The 25,181-nt window shown below is 35.1% G+C and overlaps 1 protein-coding gene across 2 annotated transcripts in view; it reads right to left on the reverse strand.

The window, feature by feature from the left end:
- Positions 1-599: 599 nt before the first annotated feature.
- The window catches only part of gsk3ba (glycogen synthase kinase 3 beta, genome duplicate a), a 107,122-nt gene continuing 82,540 nt past the window's right edge, over positions 600-25,181 (reverse strand). Inside the window, exons 5-11 of one of the 2 annotated variants that reach the window (XM_056464785.1) lie at positions 24,641-24,771; positions 19,313-19,419; positions 17,472-17,569; positions 15,627-15,734; positions 9,128-9,314; positions 8,880-8,978; positions 600-3,092 (exon numbers count right to left, since the gene is read on the reverse strand). In XM_056464785.1, the coding sequence (XP_056320760.1) occupies positions 3,022-3,092; positions 8,880-8,978; positions 9,128-9,314; positions 15,627-15,734; positions 17,472-17,569; positions 19,313-19,419; positions 24,641-24,771 (801 nt within the window). In that variant the 3' untranslated portion in view covers positions 600-3,021. The remainder of the gene's footprint in view (positions 3,093-8,879; positions 8,979-9,127; positions 9,315-15,626; positions 15,735-17,471; positions 17,570-19,312; positions 19,420-24,640; positions 24,772-25,181) is intronic. The other variant, XM_056464786.1, reaches the window with a different exon arrangement.

Consider the following 25,181-nt stretch of genomic DNA (forward strand, 5'->3'; position numbering starts at 1 on the left):
TTGGCGTTTCTGTATGGAGTTTGCATGTTCTCCCTGCGTTCGTGTGGGTTTCCTCCGGGTGCTCTGGTTTCCCCCACAGTCCAAAGACGTGGTACAGGTTAATTGGGTAGGCTAAATTGTCTGTAGTGTATGTATGTGTGAATGAGTGTGTATGTGTTTCCCAGTGATATGTTGCAGCTGGAAGGGCAACCGCTGCATAAAACAGATGCTGGATGAGTTGGTGGTTCATTCCGCTGTGGCGACCCCAGATTAATAAAGGGACTAAGCCGAAAAGAAAATGAATGAATATCTGCGTAATGATTTTGAGATATTGAGCTTCAAAGGTTTTGCATTCCATAGCAAACAGTGTGTGTGTGTAACATTATTTTTTTTTTTAAGTCTTAAAATGTAAACAATTTATAAAAAAACATCCCATAATATAAATAAGTTGTCATTTAATAAGAATATGTCAATAACTAAATTTTGACAAAAATGTCAGATAGAACCTTATAATTCTAAGATGACGATTTATCAGATACTTTGACATAAAACACATTAAATTATTATACTTTTTTAATTAATTCCAGCAGGAAAAAGAAGGACTCAAGGCAAAGGCAGGGTCATTTCCAAGCTATCCTACTCTTTATTTAATGCAAATTACAGTACCAGGTAACTAGTCTCTGAATCCAAGTCACACCAAGGACCAAAACGGACATATTTACAAGGAGAGGAGACATTTAGCATACCTTCACAGAAAAAAAAGAATATATTTAAAATAAAATAAAAATTTCAGTCACAAACAGAGGCATTCAAGTAATATTAATGTTATACAGGTTGTATTTTTTCCATTTTTTATTTCATTTTAAACCAAGACAACTTTTTCCCCCCAATAAGTGTATGTAATGCGATAGTCTGTATTTAGCCCACATTTGTTTTTTGTCTTTTTATTTTTGGTAATCGTTTTTTTTTTTACCCCTTGTGTCTTTACAGTTTTACTCTAACTTTAGTCACGAGAAAGTGGTCACACCATTCGTGGAAAGCAACACATCTATGAACGCGTATGTTACAAGCAAGCTTTACATTGAGGGTTCGGGGGACGAGGGTCCTGCGGGTGCTACGTGACATCTCTACTGCGTACTGTCAGCTGCTCATCCAGCCAAACACACACAAAGAAATCATTATTGCCCCTGGGATGTCGCAGTTACGTCACAACACGCTCAGAAGTTGCTTCACTTTGGTAGTGGAACAAGTGTAAAAACATGCATTGTGAGCGGCTCCACAGGAACATGACATCTCCACTTCCTCCACACACACACTCACAAAAACATCTTTGTGCCAACAGTTGAATCACAAATCAAAAAAACATAGACAGGAAATGGCATTGGCTGTCAGTCATACAGATTTGACCAATCAACAGCACCTGCATGAGAAGGGAGGGGGCGTGGTTTATCTTGAGTAGGTGTAGTCTAAGGACAGGAAGTGTATGGTGGCAAAGGCACTCCAAACTATAGATACACTATACATTACTAGTTCATAATTACAATAATATCGCTGGCACCTACTGTACAGAGAAGATTGAACTATATGGCTGGAGAAAGCTCCTTGTCTACAGTATCCAACAAACTGATTTGTTTTTTTTTTAATGTTTTTACATATATATCCTTTGATTTCTTCTTCTTTGATCCGTTTTTCGTTTAATCCCTCGTCTTTGTTTTTGCTCATTAACAGTTCTCAGGTCAGCATATATTTATGTACACAGCCAGAACAAACGCTTGTACACATTCACTCACACACACACTTGCAAATTATACAAAATAAAACAATTAAAAAGCCAGAATTTGGTGAGGAGCATATGTGCTGTGCTGTATATACATGTCTGTCGTTTTCTTATACTGCTATACTTTGCGTATTAAGACATTTCGGGAAAGAAAAAAGTACATTTTGCATTAAATATACTGAGAGGAAACAAAAGTAGTGGTTAAAACAACACAAACGCAGTCTCTGTGATGTCTTTTTCGTCATGTTTTGCTGTGACCAATGAATCTGAACTTTATGACACTGACGCGCACACGACAATGAATAACAGGAGGATGTCAGGACAGAAGGTGAGCTGTAGTTTTAGCAGAAAAAAGCCAAACAACGCTTACTAGAAAAGCTCCAGCAGAGAAAACATACTGTATCATTTTGTGCTGACACACTGATGGATTCTGAACCGATGATGCTAGATATAGATCTATATATAACTATATATATATTTATATATATTTATTTTACATAATGCAAAGTAATATATAAACTGTGTATGTGTATATCATACAAGAACACAGAGATGGAGACAGCACGTCTCACCTGTCGATCAAAAGGTCTGCCCTTCCCCAATAGCCCGTCCTTTTTCTTTATATAAAACAAAATAAAAGATACTGGGCTGACTTAAAACTGCAAGATCAGAGCATTCCTCTGATGGCTTTGTGGCTGGAACATGCGCTTTTTACATTTGTTGGATACGATTAGATACGATATATCCTCTAGTTTCATTTTCACCCAATACATATACATATATATACACGCTTTATATTTATATATGTATACATGAGGGTCTCCTGACCAAATTCAAGTCATGCGTTTGGTTGTCAGAGGCCCAGAACAGAGTGTGTAGCTAGACAGTCCAGGTGAGGGAAAAAAAAGGGAGCCTGAATGCAAACGGAAGTGGATGGATCTGGCTACCGGATTGCTTACATTACAAGATTGTCCTCTGAGAATGAAAAACAAAAATCAAAACAAAACTTTGGGCCGGTCATAGACCAGCATTAATGGTTTAACCCTCCTCGCTGCTCTCCTGGTTTCTGTTGCTCTGGTGGATTACACCTGAGGCTTTTGCCGCACATTATTTTGAACTTGTTTTGAAAAAGGCGTAAATGAAAGTTGGCTCTTGCAGTCTCAATAAGAGTGATGGTCGCATGACTCAAATCCTGCCAATAGGCTGGTGAGCAGTAGGGTGGGCATGGCCTCAGACGCAGGGTCAGGTCTGATTGGCTGGGGCTCTCAGGTTGAGGTGTTAGAGGCGGAGGCAGAGGCTGCAGTTGTTGTCTGGCTGCGATCTCCACTGTTGGCATCTGGAAAGACAACATCTTTATTAGTATAGCATGTATGGTTATAAGGGTCAGGAAAGTGATGATGGTTTTCCAGTCACATCTAGGGCTCTATTTTAACAATCTAGGCGCAAAGTCTCAAGTGCATGGCACAAATGCATTAAGTGCTTGTCCGAATCCACTTTTGCTATATTAAGGATGGAATAATATGCTCTACGCCCTGGCGCATGGTCTAACAGGGTTGAGCTTATTTTCTTAATGAGTTATGGGTGTGTTTTGAGCATACTGTGCATTAAACAAATTCCCTTTAAGAGGCAGTTGCATCATGCCATGGCTCATTTGCTATTTACATGGCGGACTTTGTAAGTGGAAAAACTTAATGCTTCACTAGTGAGAAAACAGTTAAACAGATCATCTGCAGCATGAGGATAAGAACGAGCCTCCTCCATCCGGCCTCTTTACTTTACTTTTACTCTTTACTTCAATCCTTTACTTTCATGGAGTAAGGAAATGGTGGAAACTCACTCCACTGAAGATTTCCATTAGCCTACATATTTAATTTTGTTTAAGCGCAAAGATTTGTTTCAAAACTATTTCTAAATTCAGTTCTAATTTTCAGCAAACGAATAAATGAACAATAATTATAATGAAGTGTGGTCAAAAAACTAAGTTACATCAAAACACAGGTCCTATTGCCCCATATAGTGATGCATACATCTCCAAAACCCGACAGGTGGACAAATCTAAACTTGTTTTTATTAAAACAAATATAAATATACATTAATAATAATGCTAATAAAAATAATATTATACTAATTGTCTATTTATTTAGTTCTTTTATCATGAACATGTTTTTCATTTAAAATAATCTAGTGATAAAAGACCTAATACAAACACTTACTGACACTTTATTAAGTTCATTTGTTCAATACTTAACCCTCTACCGCATGGTGTTTCCATATGGCAACATGATATTTATGTTTATTTCCCTGCCACTGTTTAAGACCAACGTTTCTTTAAGACCAACGTTCTATTTATTTTATTTATTTTTTATTTTTTGAAAAGAGAAGACCTTAGTTTAGCCAATGATGTGCTTTGGTTAAGTCAAATGACATGCAGTCTTTTTTCTGTGGCACGATTTCTGACAGACTGGCGTTTATTGTGAGTAGTTGCTAAATGCAAATGAATAAAAATAATAAAACCAAAGGATCAACTCATGTCAGATCCACAAAAAAATCTGAAACATCACCTCCAGTAAGTTATGATGACATATTCACAACTCAAATTTTTTTAATCAAAGTAGTTTTTTGTAAATTGATCAAATGTATGTGTTGCCAAATAGCAACACTGTCCAATAGTGGAATGTGCAATACTGGGATAGGTTAGCTAGCTAGCAAGGTCAGCTGTGATCTTTTAAGTTGTAACAATAACAACATGAATGCTAGTATTAGCATAATGTTTAATTATTCATATGTTAAAGGGATTTTGCATTATTGATAAAATAAAATTTTAATGGCAATGCTTTTGATTAGATATAAATACAGGGAACAGTGTATTAGCGAGCACCACCATGTTCTATGGTAAGTGGAAAAAAGAAAAGAACTGAACGGGGGCTCTTCCTGAAGATGAAAGTGAGGATGAGATGGGTTTTAGTGACAATGAGAATGATGTAGATTGGACATTTGATAAGAGCAATGATGAGGACAGTTCAGGTAAGTTGGCAGATAAGACAGGGGTAGTATAGTGTATAGTATAATATATAAACATTAGCTAGTAGCTACAATATTCTGGTACATCTGAATATACTAGACTTGTAACTTATTTTTTATAATATTTACTTAAGGAAATATTTATACCTTCTGTATACATGATAATACAATATTATGATTGTTTTCATTAAAATTCAGCAAAAAGAATGGAATTCATGAAAGCTGTTGGAATAATGGAAAGTATGTACTGCAACACCAATTAAATCATTTCAAACTACAACATTATTAATCATAAGGAGAGTTCTAAATTTGAAATTTCTAAGTTAGATCCACTGTTGGACGTTGTTGCCATGTGGAAAGAAAAACAGTCAAATATATATTTTTATAGATCTATTATAATGCGTGCAGTAGAGGGTTAATATATACTCAATGATGTGGTCAAGACTATCTGCTGAAGTTCTAAACATCAAATTCTGTAAGAAAAGAGATTTAGGTAACTTCAAAAGTCACCACTCAACCACTCTGTACTGCTGTTTACTGAGTACAAACACAGATACACAGGCATAAAGCATTTTAAAGCCATGTAAATCCGTCGATCCATCAGTAAATCACAGGTATATGAGCTCATACACAGACCAGATGATCGACGTGACTTTGAAACGCTCCAGTGTCCGTGTTTTTGTGTTTGCACTCGTTGAACAGCGGTGAAGTGCGGTGAACTGATGTCGTTTCTGTTGAGCACATGAACACAATGACCAATCAGCGGTGTTTAAGAATGTGCTCAAATGTTAGCATGAAATAGACATTTTTAAAAATTCAGTATGTACTGTTACTGAAGTCGATACTTTTGACAACACTAGACCAGACTGGTTTGAGCTGACAGAAAGACAACAACAGAGGTCTGCAGAAGAGCATCTCTGAACACACGACACATCAGAGCATGAAGCAGAAATCCTGTAACCATTATTTCAGAGTATTTGTCAAATGCCATTATTATTTCTTTTTCCTACTATGGAATTCAAATCAATTCATCTTTATTTCTATAGTGCTTTAACAATGAAGATTGTGTCAAAGCAACTTTACATAGAAGATTATAGTACAGGGTGGGCCATTTATATGGATACACCTTAATAAACTTATTGGGAATTTCACAAGAAAAACAATGGTGTGCTTGGTTTTAAATGTAACTTTATTCTTTCATGAGTTATTTACAAGCCCCCTCACATATACTAATGTGCCACAAACAGGACACCAATATCACCAACCATTCCCATTTTATTAAGGTGTATCCATATAAATGGCCCACCCTGTACATTGAAACAGTGTCAGCCCAGTTTTCAGTGAATTTCTTTTTTTTTTTTTTTTCAGTTTTAAAGTTCAGTTTAGTTCAGTTCAGTGTGGTTTAAATGTTAAATGGAATTCAATGTTTCAGGTTTCTAACATTCTAACTACTTTTGTGTTCAACAGAAAAATAACCTCTAAAGTTTTGAAACCGCTTGAAGGTGAGTAAATAATGAGGGAATAATCATTTTTGGGTGAACTACCTCTATAAGAATAGCAAACCAAGATTTCAGTTCACACTCACTATAATTTGAAGATTGGAAAAGATTGCCTGGTCTGTGATTACTGCAATGACATTCAGACGGTTAAGTCAATCTGGCATAAAAACATGTAATCCTGGAGCCATCTATGGATCCACCTTTGTAATTTGGTGGAACTGGAGATTCACATCATGCTTGTGCAGCCGACAATTTTCCAATAACTGTGTGATGCTACAATGTGGATATGTTTCAAATCCCTGAGAAATGTTCCCAGCACCTTATCAATTTTGTGCTATGAAGTTCCAGTTAATAAAAAAGCTACACAGCAAAATCCAGAGTAAAATTTACTCTGTTCAGAGTGTATTTGGTCCCTCTCTAAATTGAGTAAAAGTTACTCAGCAACAGAGTTAAAGTTAATGAGTCAGTAAAAGAATTAATTAAGTGATGACTGAGCACTGATGATGAACACCTGCTGTTAATAAGCCGTAAAAGAAGAGAAACACAAATATACAGCTGACTTCAAACAGCAGCAGCAGATTCATTATTACTACGGCCAGACGGAATCTGCGGACATTTTTTGCTAAATCTGCAGATTTATGCGGAATTATTTTGGGAGCATCATAAATAAAACCTAAATATATGAAATAAAAAGTAATACCTTTTTAACTTGTATCTACTGTTTACAATGCAAATCCAATTGGATCCACTTATTTGGTAAACAAAGCAAGTCTCTCATATAATATATCTACTAAAAGACAGAAAATATGACTTTACAAACTATATTGTAAATAAATCATATAAATATTTGCATATTAGTCAATAATATTAATGAGATTAATTTTAAAACTGAATAAATATGAATTTACACACATTTACACAAGTAAATAAACAGAATCAATGATGGGCTGAAAATCTGCCAAATTCTGCGCGTGCATTCTTTGTGGGCCTACTTATTACTGACCTGTTTAACTAACCTCTTCAACTCAGTGATTTATTAAGAATTAACTTAGTTTTAGTTATTTACGTTTTACAAAAAAAAATTATAAAATAAAACAACAAAGGAAAATTTTTATTTTGTGATGTCACCATTGTTGAAAACAGTAGTTGATTTACTTGGGCTCTTTGACTTGATTTCTAATGTTAGGGTTTCTTTGCTTATTATGAATTATGACTAGTATAAAGAGGGTGAATATGATCAGATTAAAATGTTCCTGTGTTGATTCTTGATGTTTATAAGTTTACTTTGCATAATGTTAGCTTTGCAAATTATGTTGAAAGGATGGTTTATCATTCAAGAGACAAAACGCTGTGTTTTTCAAGAGAATGGACCTCAACTGTGATTTTATAAAAAGAATTTAAAACACATTGAGCATCTGAATCAATTTAGAGACAGACATCAAGAATCAGCTTATGCATCTAAACAATGGTTAGCGATGTTTTGCTGCAGTTCATGCAAGGGGAATCATACAACATTCATCCATAGATCCCAGGATGCACTGCAAAAAAAAAAACATCGTTGTGAAGCATACACTGATTATTTTGTCTGTGTGTTTTGAGTGTTCAATTCTCTTGATACGCAGCGTTACTTTCGTGATAAAACATCATTCAAACTTTATAGATCAAAATCAATCTTACTGGTTTGTCTAGTAACTAAATCACCACAGAATTAATTATCCTAGTAACATTTGGTCTCTTATGCATTGCTTGCCATAACACACTATTTGTCAGGCAAAAAGACAAACATTACAAATCAAATCCCAACTAAAGCAACTACTGTTCTTCTCAATGGTGACATCTTAAAACACAAAATAGTGGTGTAGTTTTTTATTGTTGTTATAAAAAAATTACTTAATCAGTTCATTCTCTTTAATATCACTATATGGAATTTTGGCAGAAATAAGGCCAAACAGGTTGGTAAAACGTAAAGCTGCTGTTCCTGAATTGCTTAATGAACCTCTGCTGAGGTTTTGAGAGATTCAATGTGCTTTATTTCAGTTTATTTCATCTACGGTTGTGACTGAAGGTAGATGTAGTTTTGTGTTTTTCTTCTGTTTTTGCTTATTAGCAGCAGGTGTTCATCATCAGTGCTCAACCATCGCTTAATTTGTCCCTTCACTGTCTCATTAACTTTAACTCTCCTGTTAAGTAACTTTTACTTAGAAAGGGACCAAATACACTGATCTGAGTAAAGATGCTCAGAGGACTTTGCTGTGTATTAGTTACTAGTTAATTAGTTAAAGTTATTAGCTAACTAATAAAGTTAGCTAATAAAAACTATTAATAACTAATAAAGTTATGATAATGATCTGAACTTTTTCAATTTGATTGTAATCCAATAATGTGCACCTTTTGTAAAGCTGCTTTGAAACAATATTTATTGTGAAAAGCACTATACAAACTTGAATTCAATTGAAGTATTAAGGTAATTCTGAAGGCAAAGTGACTCCAATATGTTATTAGCAAAAAGAACTTGATAAAGTGCCCGTTAAGTGTACAAACACTGTACATGCAAAATATTCGACATCAGATGAGCACAAAAAGGATCTTAAACACACACTGACCTGAAGTGGCAGAGGGGTTGGTGGGAGTTGAAGCTCCTGCCTGGTTACGTGCATGAGTGGGGATTAAGATGGAGGCCAGGGTAGGGTTACTTGACAGCTCTAAATAATAATAAAAAACAAACACTACTAAGAAACTGATTGTCTTAAAGTTGTTGTATACAGTTTAAGCCAAATGTATTCGTCCTCCAGTAAAATTTGTATCATTTTTCAAATGTTTCCCAAGTGCTGTTTAATTGTTGATGCTACACCTTGAGTTGTAAAGTTGAATAAGGAAGGCTTCTCGCGTCCATTTGGAAGTTTGACATTTGGTTCCCGCAGTTCATCGAAGAAGGAATGAGCGCAGGCCTCGAGAGGAGTCAGTCGAGCGGTCGGTGTGTATTCCAGCAGCCGGGAGCACAAGGCAATGGCTTCAGGAGGAGTGCGTGGCCGGAACACCTGAGGAGGAATTCAACTAATTTAGAAACAACACATGCAGAATCAATCAATTAATCTATCTACAGTATCTATCTATCTACAGTATCTATCTATCTATCTATCTATCTATCTATATATATATATATATATATATATATATATATATATATATATATATAGAGAGAGAGAGAGAGAGAGAGAGAGAGAGAGAGAGAGAGAGAGAGAGAGAGAGAGAGAGAGAGAGAGAGAGAGAAATGTCTCTTGAAATTAATATCAAATGGCAGCATTAACAATAGACGGGTAAAACACCAGTAGTAGTCTTTTTCAATGGAAAATACTACAAAAATATAGCTCTTCATTCATAAACAAAAGCAAAATGTTATGTGTTTGAGAGATTGGATCTGTACGACAAAAATAGATGTTATATTGTAATGATATTAATCATGGAGCTCAATCTTTACAAGAACACGAGTGAAGTATAAAGCCTTCTGTAGCCTAGATTTGTAAAAGCCGAATAAAATATGAAGATTACGTTCCTTAAAAAAATAATAATCAAATAAAATGCATTGCATCTAAAGATTTAATGGATTTTAACTAGTTATAATTGCAAATAGGACTTAAGTTCATATTTTTAAGGCACATGTATGAGGTCAAATGTAAATGGACCCGTTTTCACAAATCAGAATAAGAGAAATTGCATGAAGTTACCAGGGGCCTGTTTCAGTAAGGAGATTCAACCAACTCGGAGTTTAAACTTGAACTCTGAGTGGATTTACAGAGATATTAAAAACTAAGAGTTTAGGTTAGAATTAGGTCTATCAACTTTGAGTAGAGCAACTCAGAGTTAAGCGCGCACTCCGCAACTATAAAAAGGCATTATCAATGGAGCGCAGATATTACGAGTGACTATGGCAACATCTTAAAAAAGAGATCAGCATTTCTTTCTCCAGCTGACCTTGATGTGCTCATGCAAAGTTATAGCAAATATGAGCATATATTTAAAAAAGCAACACCACTGCATGAGTGAAACAGAGACAGTTAGCGTGGGAAAACAGCTGCTCAAGTTAATGCGAAATTTAAAATTTAAAATATTTAAATATTACAGTAAAATAAAATTCTCAAAAAAAGTATTGTTATGTGTGACGTTTATAAAATTTTTACACGTTCCCACTTTTATACACATTGATCAGTTTTAATAGATTTAAAAGTGCACTTGAGTGTTTCTGCCTTTTTTAATCTAGTAACAGTACATGTCCCTGTCAAAGGTCAGTGAATTTAAGATAAGTTCTTAATTTTGATTCTGTAAAATGTCCAAGAAACACAGCAAAAATGGACCTCATTAAGTCTCAACCTTTATTACAGCTCATGACGGACATTTCTCAAAGAGGGAATAACAGAAATCTTGCCCGAGACAGTGTGTGTGGAGCTCGAGTGCCGAGCAGGCGCGCCGTTGTGATTGATGACTCTCGCTTGTTTATTAATGCCTGTGACAGCGGTGAAGTAATTTTGACAGTGAAGTGTCGCTGTTTGATTCGTACTCGTAATAAGGACTTCGTGTCAGTGGAGAAACTGTAATTTGTGTGTGTAAAGTACACAGATCGTAAAATTATCAGTCGTATACAAACAGACAAAGAAAATGTCTGTTCTAATCGCAGATTTTGAAATTGTACCCTCGTAAAATTACGAGTACGTTCCGTTTTCCTTTACAATTTTATAATTACGGATGCATGAATTTTATTTTCGCATGAAATATTTTTGACAGTGATTTTATTCCATAGAATAACGCATAAAAGATGTGCGAATAAAGCAGCATTTCCATCCAACGAGTCAAAAAGAACAAAATCAACACTTCCTGATTAAACGGGCGCCAAATATCAACAGTAAAAACAGAATTTACTGCGGTAGAAAAAGCTATGTTAATATTTTCTTTATTTAATAAATGTACTTGCGCCTTAGAAGACAATGCTGACACACTATGAACACATGAAGCCATGAGACGCGCAGAACAGATGCTCTTGACAAGCTCCAGGCGCTCTGGAGGTCATTAATAATATAATAACATTAATACTGAAACGTTTAAGGCGTTTTAGAATGAATAACCAAAACAACATTTAAGATGTGTTACAGTGTGCTCAGCCTGCTGGTTTGTCCATTCACACATATTTTCATCATCATATGATCTCTTATATATAAACCTTTTTTTAAAGCACATGCTGTAATTTGTTCAGTAAAAGTGTTTACATCGTAGTTTATGCACATCTTTTCTATTGAATGAAAGTTTATCTTACTCAGTTATGCACATGTTTTTTTATGCGTATTATTGAAAAGTTATGTGCATCATGACGTTTCCACAAATCATTTTTTATTCACATATCCAAAATGAGCATTAAAATAGATGGGTGGAAACGTAAGGCTAAGGCGAGAAATACCGCTTAGTCTTTAAAAAAGGGCAGGAGACCGACAGAAACTCAGAGTTTAAAGAATAAAACCTGCTCCTGACCGGGTTATGTTCACAGAGTAAGTTACCACAGTAACTGACTTTGAGTTAAAGTTACCTTTCTTTCAGAAACATGCTTGACTTACCCAGCTTTCTCGAGTTTAACAAACCTGCTATTTTTAAAACAGAAAACCCAGAGTTTCTCTCATTTCAGGGTTAAAATACTCTGAGTTTTCACTTAACCTCTTTTCTGAAATGGGCCCCAGGTGTAAACCGACCCTTACTTTGTTCAAGGTATACCCTAACAATAACTCAACAACTTTTGTGTTTTGATGTTCAAAACATTCCAAAAACAGACACAGCACTCAGCATAAATTAATTCACCCCTCCTAGATCTCACTTTTATATCAATATTTTCTCCAGGATACTTTACAATAATATATATGCTCATAAACATTAGTAAAACAAAACATATACAAAAGGTTACTTAAAATCACTCGGATCACTTAAGATTAAAATTAATATGTTAGGAAAAAATAACAAAATAACATTTTAATAAACTATAAATAGTAAATTGACTTACCTGGTTAAAATATGTTAGTAAACAAAACTTTAATAAACAGGAAATATCATGAGAAACTTAAATAAATGTCAAATATAGTTTTGATGAAGTAAGTTGTTTAAATTTACATGTTTTATCTTTCTAATACAAAAGATGTTTCGTGACCAAACTCTTATTTTAAAGGTTATAACTGTACCAAAACTCTTTTGTTTAAATGTACTAAATATTTGTGGCTATAATGACTGAAAAAATGAATAAAAATATTAATATTAAAAATGGGGTGTACTCATTTATGCTGAGCACTGTACTTTACACATTAAATGACAAATAACATCTGAACAAAAAAAGCTAAGTTTTTCACTTTAGCAAAGTTGCATGCCTTTAGTAATATTTTGTATGCCCATGCTTGTTTTGTGAATCACTCAAAAGAAAACTGAATCATCTATGAATTAGGAAATGATCTTACTATTTAATTCAAGATGATTATACATTAATCCTCAAAAATGAGGCCCCAGGTTACCGTTGTGGCAGCTTGCACTGTCTAAAGTCGCTTCATGACTAATTATGTTACTGTTTATCTTTTCCTAGGAAATAAGGATGCAATCATCTATAAGAACATGGATAATCCTAAATAAAATTTCACAATAAACACATAAACCAATGGAGAAACAGGAAGGAATCTGTGTCTTTGGAGGTATTTGCGTCACATATGGTGGTCATATCCTGTGCTGAAGGGAGGCTTTGATTGGAAGCAAGATAAGACTAAACACACCCAGAAGCCCAGTGCTGTACTTTATACAAAATGACCACCAGAGGGCACCTGAGAGCTCCTGCTCATATACCTGAGGTGTTTTTACAATATGAAATGTTGACCAGATTTATTGCTTTTTCATATTTGCACAGGACTTTTAGTATAAATGTTTGAGCATAAATGTCAATAAATAAAATGACTGTAAACGTAAAATAAACTCCATTTTAATCATACACAAAGAAAAGAAGAGATTTAAGATGCATTACCAGCTGAACCATGTCCATCCAGTATACTGTAATTGAACTGCTTTTAAAAATGACTCAGCAAAGTTTGATGTACAAGATTTCAGTTTCAAGGCAAAATCCACACTGTTTTCAAAAGTTTGGGGTCCATACATTTTTTCCCATTTGTTTTACTAAAGAAATATCTTATAGTCATCATCCTGGACTGTAAAACTTGTCAAAATAAGAAATATTTGATTTCAAAATATAATTTTCAGGATCATTGCATTTTTGTAATATTATAAATGCATTATAAATGTCCATTTTTGTCAATTTAGTGCATGACCCCAAACTTCTGTATGATAGTGTATATCACAAGCACAACATAAATACACATTCTAGACCACACTAAACAACAATAAAGTGTAATGAAGTCAGCAATGTAATGTCTGGTGAGCTCATTCACTTCAAATGGATATGAAGATGTGACATCACTGGATGACCACTGTTCTGTTCCGAAACCACTGCTTAATGAAATTGTTCACTTATTCACAAAGTCCTTTACAGTATGAAAGTGAAGTGCGTTATTCTGGAATTAACAACTAAATCGATCAAATTCAGCCATTGTGCATCAGAGAGAGCTGTCACGCATAGATTATGATTTAGAAACAGGTATAAACACATATTAGTGTAGATCACTGTGTATGTTCGTTTTTTGTAGCTCTAATGAAACTCTAATGAATCTGAAGTCTTGAAAATTCTGAAAAAACACCCAATAAAAGCAATAGCAATAAAATCATTACATAATCAAATTATCAATCACTAAATTATCAAAAGGATAAGAGACCATGTCTCTTATTTGCAATTACTTTGTATTGGGTGACAAAAGCTATGTTTCCTTCCACCAATTTTTAAATGTATGTAAAAACGCATACATTTAATAAGGATCTTCATGTGGAAACATAACTGAGGATGACGACATAAAAGCAAGCTAAAACTTGGTGGAGCTTTTACTATACCCTTCTAAAACAGCTAATTTGATTATAAAGAGATACTTTCTTTTACAATTTAGTTGATATAAACTTTAATTAATAAAATACAAGAAATCTTAAATGAACACTCCACTAATTTTACAACTCCTAGAGTTTAAACTCTTGGGTTTAACCATTTTTGAATCTATTCAGCCAGAGTCTAGTGGGAGCATATTTAGCATAGCATAAAGCATTAAATTAGATTAGACCATTAGCATCTCACTCAAAAAATACAAATAGATTTTCTTTAATCTTCATATTTAAAGTGTGATTCTTCTGTAGTTGTATTGTGTACTAAGATCAACGTAAAATGAAAAGCTGCTATTTTCTAGGCTGATATGGCTAGGAACTATACTCTGATTCTGGCTTAATATTTAAGGGACTTTGCTGCCGTAACATGCCTGCACCAGGCGTAATAGCATTATACAGGACCGGAAAATAGTCCCCAGATAGGTAACTAGGTAACAGTTGAGTGTAATATAATTGTGCCTGCTGCAGCCATGGTACCGCAGCAACGTTCTGTGATTATTATGCCAGAACAAGAGTAAAGCTACTAATCATATTGACCGAAAAAATGTATATTATTTAGCAAACATTTTTCACTTTTCTTAGTACAAGAACAGTCAAGTTTTTTTATAATATCAAAAAAAGTTCAAATTTTGACTGAGATGCTAATGGTCAAATCTGATTCAGTGATATATGATATGCTATGCTAAGCTAAGCTAATAGTGCTCCCGCAAGACATAAAGCTGGGCTGAATGGTTACAAAAATGGTAAAACTGAACTGTTTAACTCTAGGAGACTTGTAAAATGAGCATATTTTAAAAAAACAAAGTAATTTTTTACTTTTTCTTTAATGAAATCTTCAGAATTTCAGAAAATCAGACGCAACTTTTTGAAATGGAGAAAATTCCATTTCCTTCAAAAATGATTAATTTATCATGTTATCATCAAGTCAATTATTATGAATTATCATTATTTTAAAAATAATAATAGTATTTGGCCAGTATTGCCAAATATTACTGAAAAACAGAATAAATGTCCATCAGAATGAGCTGAGAATTGTAGCATTGGTGCATCTCTAAGCATAATTATTCTGGCTACCTTTCTGAAGAGGCATCCTACATAGGCAGCTCACTAGGCTTTCGGAACAGAACTTGTTTAAGGTCACTGATCACAAATACTGATGACTACAGACAGACACAATCCTGACAGGAATAAATGTGGTTTGGTGGAGTACATCGCACTGTGAGGTGACTAAGATGGAGGCGGGATGAGGGCTGGAGGTGGAAGACGGCTGTGCTAGAAGTAGTAGAACTGTTGGCCTGTACCTGTTTACTCACCTTAGTCCATGGATGGGCCTTAATCTGCGGGAATTTGAACTCGGTGTAGTTTGGGTTCATTTCCCGTATCTGCTCTCGTGTGGGGGTTCCCAACACCTGTCAACACAAACACACATAATATGCAGACAGTGGTTTAGCTATAGCACATTGTTTTAAAGTCATGGAACTTTGATTCTTTAATTTTAAATATCTTTAATGTACAGGGTTCTCACTCTAAACCAAATGTCAAAAGTTGAATTCCCACCTATAATGAACTGGAGGCTAATAAATTGTCAAGACTACTGTAATATCATTGCGCCTGCTGCGATCATGGTACACAAGCAAAGTTCTTTGGTTATTATGCCAGAAAGAGAGTATAGTTCCTAGCCATATCAACTTAGAAAATAGCAACTTTCAATTTTCTGTAAGTCTTAGTACATGATCTAACTTCAGAAGAGTCAAGCTTTAAATAGGAAAATTATGCTAATTATGCTCATTATGCTAAGCTAAGCTAAAATTGCTCTCACAAGACATAGAGATTGGCTGATGGGTTTTAAAAAAAATCTGTACACAAACACACAATATATAATGAACTGGAGAGAAACAATTGTCAAGACTTAACAGTAATTACCTCACAACCTAATCAGCTGCATTATTCAAATAGGTATCGCTGCATCCTAGAGACCTCAAAGTGGGAGGGATTTCACCGCAAGTAGGTTGGGTGACCTCCAAGTGGGAGGGACTTACGCCACAAGTAGGTTGGTTTAGGTGATGTACGTGGAGCAGATATTAAGAAAACACAGGCTACTACAAAAAAACAGGCTACTATAACAAGGCTACTATAGACTATTAAGCAGGTGTGAGTTGGAGGTGGTTGGAGCTAAACTATGCCAAGCTGAGGCGCTCCAAGAATTGAGTTTGAAATCATTGGTGTAGACATTCATAAAGCACAATATTGGACTCTGTGTCATGCACAAGACATAAAAAAATTAAAAGCTCCAGGTGTGTACAGCCCACTTGGAGCTCAAGTCCCACCAACTTGGAGCTGGCTCCGACCTCCGTTTATACTCTCTCGGTTCTCTCAGTGGTCACTTTCACTGCATAACAGGCTACACTTTAATCGTTTATTTTAATTATAACTAGCTAGCTAAAATTATAGCTATATATCACTTTTGGACCTGCATGATTAGTGGGACGGGCTAAGTTACAGGCACCACAAGGTTTTAGCTTTTCTGTCATCTACTTTAAACAGACACAATTGGAAATCATCATTTTATAGCCAATCTCTTGAAATATACATTTTCCAGGCATGCTTGCCTTAGTTGACAAGTACAGCCTCGTGACTTCATTTGTTGTCAGCAAGTGTGAAAAGGAATCATCTAAAATGAGTCTAACCATAACAATGTGTAAAACACATGAAACAACACACAAAAAGTTACATTTTAAGTAAAGTTTATCAACTTTTTTTTGAGCAAGATGCTAGTTTTCTAATCAGATTCAATTAACTATGCTAAAAGTGCTTCTGCCAGACCAAATGATCAGCTGAACGGATTAAAAATGGTAAAACTGAACAGTTTAACTCTAGGGAACTTATCAAATGAGCCTATTTCCAAAATAGGGGAGTGGGGTGTACTTTTAATGTACGGAAAAAGGCTATATTTTCACAATTACACATTCCATGCTAAGAAAGGTTTTGAGAATTTACCTTCTAAAACCCACCAAACCTGCCTCAAATTGAAGAAACCCCCATAAAACATGCACAGAACTAGTCATCCTCAGAATCTGATGCAGTAATTGTTCCTTCGACAAACTCCCAAAGCAGTGAGATGCTTTGAGACAAACAGAGGGCAGTACCTTGATTATCTCCACCAGCTGATCCACGCCGCTGTCACCTGGGAAAATGGGCTGTCCGAGCAGCAGTTCAGCCAGCACACAGCCAGCAGACCACACATCTGTGGGACAGAGAGACAGGAGCGTGAGGAAGGATAACGCCAATCACCATACTCTTATCAGCCACAGGTCAAATATTCAAACACACAGTGAAACTCTAAAAAAGAACATCTGAAACACTAGCAGCAATCTGCGCTCACTGCGTGTCTATGAACAATCAATAATGGCACAGAAAACAAAACAGTGAAAAACAATGCTCTAAATATTAGGATGGAAATTTTATATGATCCTGTTGTTTGAAAAAGCAGTCAAGTAGTAAGACATTTCTAAGGCTGATATAATATTTAAAGATCAAAACTGGCATCATATGGTGATATCTAAACTGTCCACAAATGCACAGGTACTTTTATAAATGATTTTGATTTTGTTTTAAAAAAATCTTCACCCACTTGAAAACACCAGAACACAATGTGATGTTAAGGGCACGCTGAACCAACAAGTGGTGATAATGACACTTTTATGCTGGGGAGTATTTGCAAATGGGGAGTATTTGCAAACAATGCAAACATGACAACAGAGGCGGATTACTGTTCTGTGGTGAGAACGACGCAAAACACGGAATGTGTTTGCCACAATTTAATTAATGTTTATTTATATAGTGCTTTTACGATGTAGATTGTGTCAAAGCCGCTTAACATAGAAATTCTAGTAAATTGAAAATGTCAGTCCAGTTTTCAGTTTTCAGAAGTGCTATAAATGAAAATAGTAGTTATATAAACAAACAGAAAGTATAAAGTATATATGAGTATTTCTAACAAAATGTCTGGTGCATTAAGACAGGAGGAGTGTTTACTACAGGTGATTTGTCAAGCCCACTCACTTGCGTGGAGCAACACTCATGCATCATACTGTTATGTGATGCACTGTGCTTATGCTTTATTAAAGAGATAGGTCTTTAATCTAGTTTTGAACTGAAAGAGTGTGTCTGAGCCTCTGACATTATCAGGAAGGCTATTCCAGAGTTTAGGAGCCATAAATGAGAGGGCTCAACCTCCTTTAGTAGACTTTGCTAGTAGACAAAAGGTTGATTAGATAAACAGGGGCTAGATTATTTAAAGCTTTATAGGTAAGAAGCAATAGTTTATAATCAAAACAGAACTTAACAGGCAGCCAGTGCCACAAACATGCAGAAATTGCCTCATTCACGTCTTTTGCATTTGGGGTGAACTGAGCCATGTTGGCCAATCTGAAAGGAGAAAACAGCATGCACGGTGATGTCATGAGGCAAAAACTCAGTTTGTAGTGTCCACACGACTACACTGTACCTGGGATTTCGGAAAAATCTTCACCCTGTCCTGAGTTTTCAGAAAGTTATGGTTTTATCACCATTTTTAGTCACCAAACAGCGAAACCACATAGAAAAAAAGTGTGGTTTTGAAATACCCGCATTCGTGTGGACAGGGCCTAACTTCTTTTTTGTAAATAGTTCAATGAATGAATGAAATTACATGAACATTATTTTTGAAATTGTAAATATATTTACTCAAACAGCACTTCAAGATAAATAAAACAAACTAATCGAACAAACTAATGTGATTATTACTAGCTGCAGAACAGACAAATGTCACAGAAATATTCAGCCTGTATCCCTTGTGAAAAAAGTGTATGCTTTATCGTAATCAGTATGAATTTGCTTATTAATCATGATAAAAGGTACCAGTGTCACCCTGGAGGAGTAGTTTATTGAAGCGGAACTGATTTGCATGGGAGATGTGGTTATTATGGTGTGATCAAAGCTTATATACCTATGCTGGAGGTGTAGTCGGTGGCTCCAAAGATGAGTTCAGGAGCTCTGTAGTACCGTGAGCAGATGTAGGACACATTGGGCTCTCCACGCACTAACTGTTTAGCGCTGCAAACAAAAACACAAACTGATCAGACACCATTTTTATCACGCTCATCACCATTTCAATCAAAATCAATACTTTGATCTCTGTCTTTTTTTGATACTGTTGATTGTATAAAAAAAAAAATCTGCATTCACTGTCTTGCCATAGAAAACAAGCTCTGGCGTTCTTTAGGATGAGAACAAAAAAATCTAACTGTGCTGGATTACGAAAAAACATTTGTATAAAATATGTACTTTCTGTATTATTTGTCATTTCAGTAATAAAAATATTAATTTTGTGTCTTCCTCTACATTCTCGTCGACTCTGTTACATCAGTTTCCTCTGGCGAAAATAGGAAAGTAATTAACTGCTATTTTTAAATAAAAAGTTAAAAGTTTTACTGAGATTGGGATTGGTGGTGATTGTATAGGTGTTGATGGCCTTGGGTGCGTTTCCGAAAACCATCGTTAGCCAACTATGGTTGAAAATTCCGTCGTTGATTTAGTGTTTCCCAAATCCATCGTTCCAATGAACGTTCGAAACTGCGTCGCAAACCTCTATGCTTGCAACTACACCTCTAGAGCTGCAGTTAGAAACATAGTTTCTGGCTGTATTCTATTCCCAGTTATCCCACCTATGCCCTTTTCGTTTAGAATATTCTAACATTTAAACTTGGAATTATTTAAAAAAGCATTAAAGTCATCACTCTTAGGTGTAATTTGTTTTCAAAGTATTTTTACAGTTCAGTTTAGCGATCTTCATGTTTACAATTGCGCTCCCTTCACAGTTGAAAACTACAGGTGAGCTTTTATTTGAAAGCAGAATCTATGTTACGTCTCCAAAGCTTGTAAAGACCAAAAACATTGCATCCGTTAATGCTTTTAATTTATAGTAGGTTATTTATTAAGTATCTGTACTGTATATGACATGGGCCTGTTGGTTAGAACATTTCTGCAGTGGTTTGCATGCGTCAAATTGTAAAAGTATTTTTCAAAAAATAAAAAATAAATAAACAATATCCTACTTTATTATTTTAATTTATCTATACTTTCCTAATTTATTTATTTGTATGATTTATTTATGATATTAGAATACGTGTTAGCTTTTGTAAGTGTTTTTGTTATGCTTTAGAAGAGAATTTGTTATGTTCTCAATGATATATGTAAAGAAAGTATAGGTCCTATATGTGCCATTTACATATATTTTTATTAATATGGAAAATGAGAGCATGTTTTTACCAAAAGTAATATTGGAATTTTTTTAAATACGTGTTTGTAAAAGAATAGAATTTGCACAAAGAAATTTATAGGGTTCTTCTCTAAAGAAGTTGTTACCACCCTGTTAAGAGCATCATTATGTGCCTTTTACGTTATAACTAACGTGGTTTAAACGATGGATCTGCAACAGAGAAACTACGTTTTTTGGGAAACACTCATCACTACATCATTTTTTTCCGAAACGATGCATCGTACTATGATAGTTAGTTCAGCCGCGAGTTACATCGTTGTTTGGGAAACGCACCCCAAATTAAGACTTTTTCAGGGCCTAAAATTTAGCTTTTGAGATTTATTTATTTATTTATTTATTTATTTATCAGGATCCCCATTAGCCACTACCAAGGTAGTGGCTATTCTTCCTGGGGTCCATCGAACATAACACAAAATTACATTAATACATGAAAACAAGACCAATAAAAACATTAAAATACAAAATTCATACACAACATCCAAATCAACAATCCACTTAATATTGTTCCATTAAATATTTTTAAACGATTTTTTAAACCCCACTTTACTTGTTACAAAGCATGTAATGTCTGATGGCAATTCATTCCATGTTTTCATTCCTCTATAAATTACAGTTCAAGACATTTTAAGACTATTTAAGACTCTGCGGATACCCTGTAATAGAATTGAATGCTCCCTATCACATTTAAAGCATTTTGCATTCATTTACATTAATATTGGATTCAGTTTACTGTAAACCATACTGTACATTTCTTCTATATCATTCCAGCTAAATAAAAATGCATGGAAAATGCTTGAAATGTGTCCAAAAATCTGAAATGAGTCACATGCTAAGATATATGTGTACAGTGTACGTGATGCAAATTTCCTCATTATGGCTGATGAATTGACAAATCTTGCAACAGAAACAACATTGTCTATAGACAGACTAGTTTCTAATCACCAGTATACACATTCACTAAATTTGCATACACATGCATATGCATTAAGCAACTATAAAACAAGAATAAAGAAATTTGAATCATTCATAACATTTGGAGAGAAAGAACCTCAAGATGCAGAACACAGATGAATCTTTCTAGCGTGCATGTGTCAAGCCCTGATATTAGCATGCACTATTAAATGTAAAAATATACTTTAAAAGATTTTGCATCCACTAACATATGTTAAAAGTAATGAACTAAACTGATTTTCCTTAAAAAGTTGTTCCTTAAAACAAGTAAAATAATCTGCCAATGAAGTAAGGATTAGATTGCTTTTCTTACCCCATTGGCAAATTATTTTGTTGCTTTAAGGAGAAACTCATTTAATTTTTTTTATGTTATTTCTGAAAACAAGACAATACTTGCTTGCTGGTCTAGAAAATGCTTCTTGATTTAATCATTTCTAGACAGGGTATATGCAGGAATCCTAAAGGAAATCGCAATACCTTTTTTAGACTATTTAAAGAATATTTTAAGACCTTGTCACCACTTCAAGTTCTAATCAGTATCAAACCTTTAACTCAAACTCCATTAACAGTTGTTAATAAACAGTTGTAGTTAAATAAATGAATGGAGCACAACCGTGCAACAGAACTTAGATAAGCTTGAAAGAAACAAACCTTGAAAGAATAAATTACATGGTTGTTTTCAGCGACAAGCTTCAGCCACTGTTTGAACTCGTCTTTCTCTAACCAGGAATATGCAAACTTACATTATCCAATTTTGCAGTCTGTTTTGATATTTGCTATTCAATTAGTTTGTCATGGGGGCCATTTCATGAAAAGCATCCCAAACGAGGGGCCAGAGAGATATGACTTTTAATATGAGTGATGACACAACAGCATATACGAGCCCATATGTTGTATTTTTACTCCTTACGACACCCACATTGTATTTATCTACATTAAAATGTCAATATATTGTATTTTGAAACTACATACCATCACTGCATTGTACAATGTGGCTTTTTTTTTTTTTACAAACTTTCAAATGTTGGATTTCAAAGCACAACAAAAGCAGTGCACTGCCAAAGAGCATACAATCACCAAACACTCTAGTGCGATTTGGGAAACAGCCACTAGATGGCGCGGAAGCCATTTTGGAATGAAAATTCAAACAGAACAACAGCATATTATAAGTCTGTAAAATAAACTATTAAAAGTGTTGGTGATTGTGATAGTAAGTGTTGTATTGTCGTCTTTCAGGTTGTATCTCAGTTTTGATGCGCTTTTTAAATAAATAAATAACAAAGCAGCTGCTTGCCATTGCAACAGCAGTAAGATCTAATGGACAGCTGATCGCTTTCACTCCAAATTGGCGGAATCCGGGGCTGTTGCTGGGCATTGCTTAAGTAGGCTTCTTCTACATTCAAACACATTCATATGTTATGTTTTGAACTGCATAACAATTATGGCTGCAGCAATTATAGATTTTGGTTGTACGGTTATATAGTCTGAAGAATAATCATGTCTTCACGGTTATCATGTTATGTAATTAAGTAATGTAAATTTAAGCTTTATATTAGGTTAGTATTTAAATGAACTGTTGTTATCCTCTGCGTTCATACATACATAATCATTTTAATAATTTGGAATAATTCGTCTAACATTTCTTTTGTTTAAGTTGCACTGAAAGCCACACACAACTCTCACCACTTCGGTATGAGATGTTTTCCACTCGGAAAACATCACTCCGCTTGCGCAAGCATATTAGCATATATTCTAATATAGGAAATAACGAACTTGTGTGCGGAAAAGACATGATATGTGAGCGACCTGCTGCTATAGTTAATCCAGTGTGCGTGCATATTAGCCTTGGTGTAGCTATAAACTCGGAACTTTAAACTAGCGCACAGGGGGCATAACTTTGTTTAGTTGCAGCAGTTTCATTCTGTGCAACAGAAACGTGACTTTGAGAAGCCTCGGCTGCTCGCACCACTCACTCAATTAATGTCAGGTGACTCACGCTCTGTGCAGCCTTCAACTGCAGCTCATGCCGTATTGAACAGATGCACGTCACTTCACAACTATAGTGGCCATTTTTCGACTGAACTAAATCTATTTTGGATGTTTTGGTCAAACTATTTGGAGGGCAGGAACAAATTGCCAAGTTCGGCCTGCAGGCCGCCAATTGAATAGCCCTACCCTATGGTTTTGCTACATGTGGAAAGCGTCACATCACCTTCCCGCAATTGTGGCAAATTACTTGACATCACCCGGACAGTGGAGTTTGGCCGGATACACCCAGCCAGAACCAATCGAGGAAAATAAATCATATTTATGCTTTTTTTGAGTCAAACACTTTAGACAACGCTTGAGAAAAAATTTAAGACCTCATAAAAACAGGATTAAGACTTTTTAATACCTCTTAAGGAACTTATTTTTCTCATAATTGATTTATCAACTTTTAATACTTTTTAAGAGCCCGCAGACACCCTGACAGATATTTAGACGAGAAACAAGACAAAAACTAGTAAGAAGACAGTCAACAGCTGTAGCAAGATCCAAGTGGATCACTACATAATGCTGATCGCCCTTATCCTACATTTAAACAAAGATGTATAAAGTCAATTAAAATCTAAAGATGGTTTCTTTGTCTAAATGTTAGCTGTTAGCATAGTCTCCATCCAGCTCACACGCCCTCATTTGAGAAAAATCTGCATTATTTCCGTATGAGGCAGAAGAATCACATGCCCTACTTTCAGTCAATTCACACTAGCAAGTGAGAAATCAACACCCGAATATCACTTCACCGAAAATCTTTGCTAATATTCTCAAGCGGGGGAAAAAAGTGAAAAGCAGTCTAAATGAAAGGGCTGAAGTCAGCAGACAGACATCACAGAGCATAGCGAGACCATCTGGAGGTCTCTGCTGAGGTGTAATGTGGGATTATCAGGTTAAATGCAGTAAAGCGATGCTTTCAGTTCATAGATCCACGAGACCTTTCAAAGGTTATCAGAAAAGTCATTAGCCCCCCGCCCCAATGAATTGCCTATCAGGGGATTACCAACTGACCTGCCAAAGTCACAGAGTTTGAGCACGGCTGTGTCTGGGTCCAGCAAGAGATTTTGTGGTTTTATGTCCCGATGGCAGATCCCAAAGGAATGGATGTAGGCCAGACTCCTGAAGAGCTGGTACATGTACAACTGCAGGGATGAAGACAAAAGAAATAAACACAGGTTTAGAAAAGAACTCATAATGAAGCATCACAAAACATATGTGCTGTAAATATGTACAATTTTGCTTTCGTGGCTTACAATGTCAAATGTTTTAATGGAATAATTCAATTTGAGGTAAAGCAAAGCATAGCATAAAGCATAAACGTTGCTTTAAAACAACGCTCCATTGGTTAATGTCAGTTAATCTATGTACTATGACACAATAAATTATTATATTAAAAAAGTTGTTTACAGGGTTCTTATATTGTCACATACCAAATTGCCTGACTTTCACTGACTTAAAAATATTACGAATGGAAAATAAGCCGTTTTTGTGCTTATATATTAATACTAACATAATATGCTAAAATAATAACAATATTAAAATGGTTTTAGCC

This window comes from Danio aesculapii, chromosome 9 (genome assembly GCF_903798145.1).
Source record: "Danio aesculapii chromosome 9, fDanAes4.1, whole genome shotgun sequence".
Lineage (NCBI taxonomy): Eukaryota > Metazoa > Chordata > Actinopteri > Cypriniformes > Danionidae > Danio > Danio aesculapii.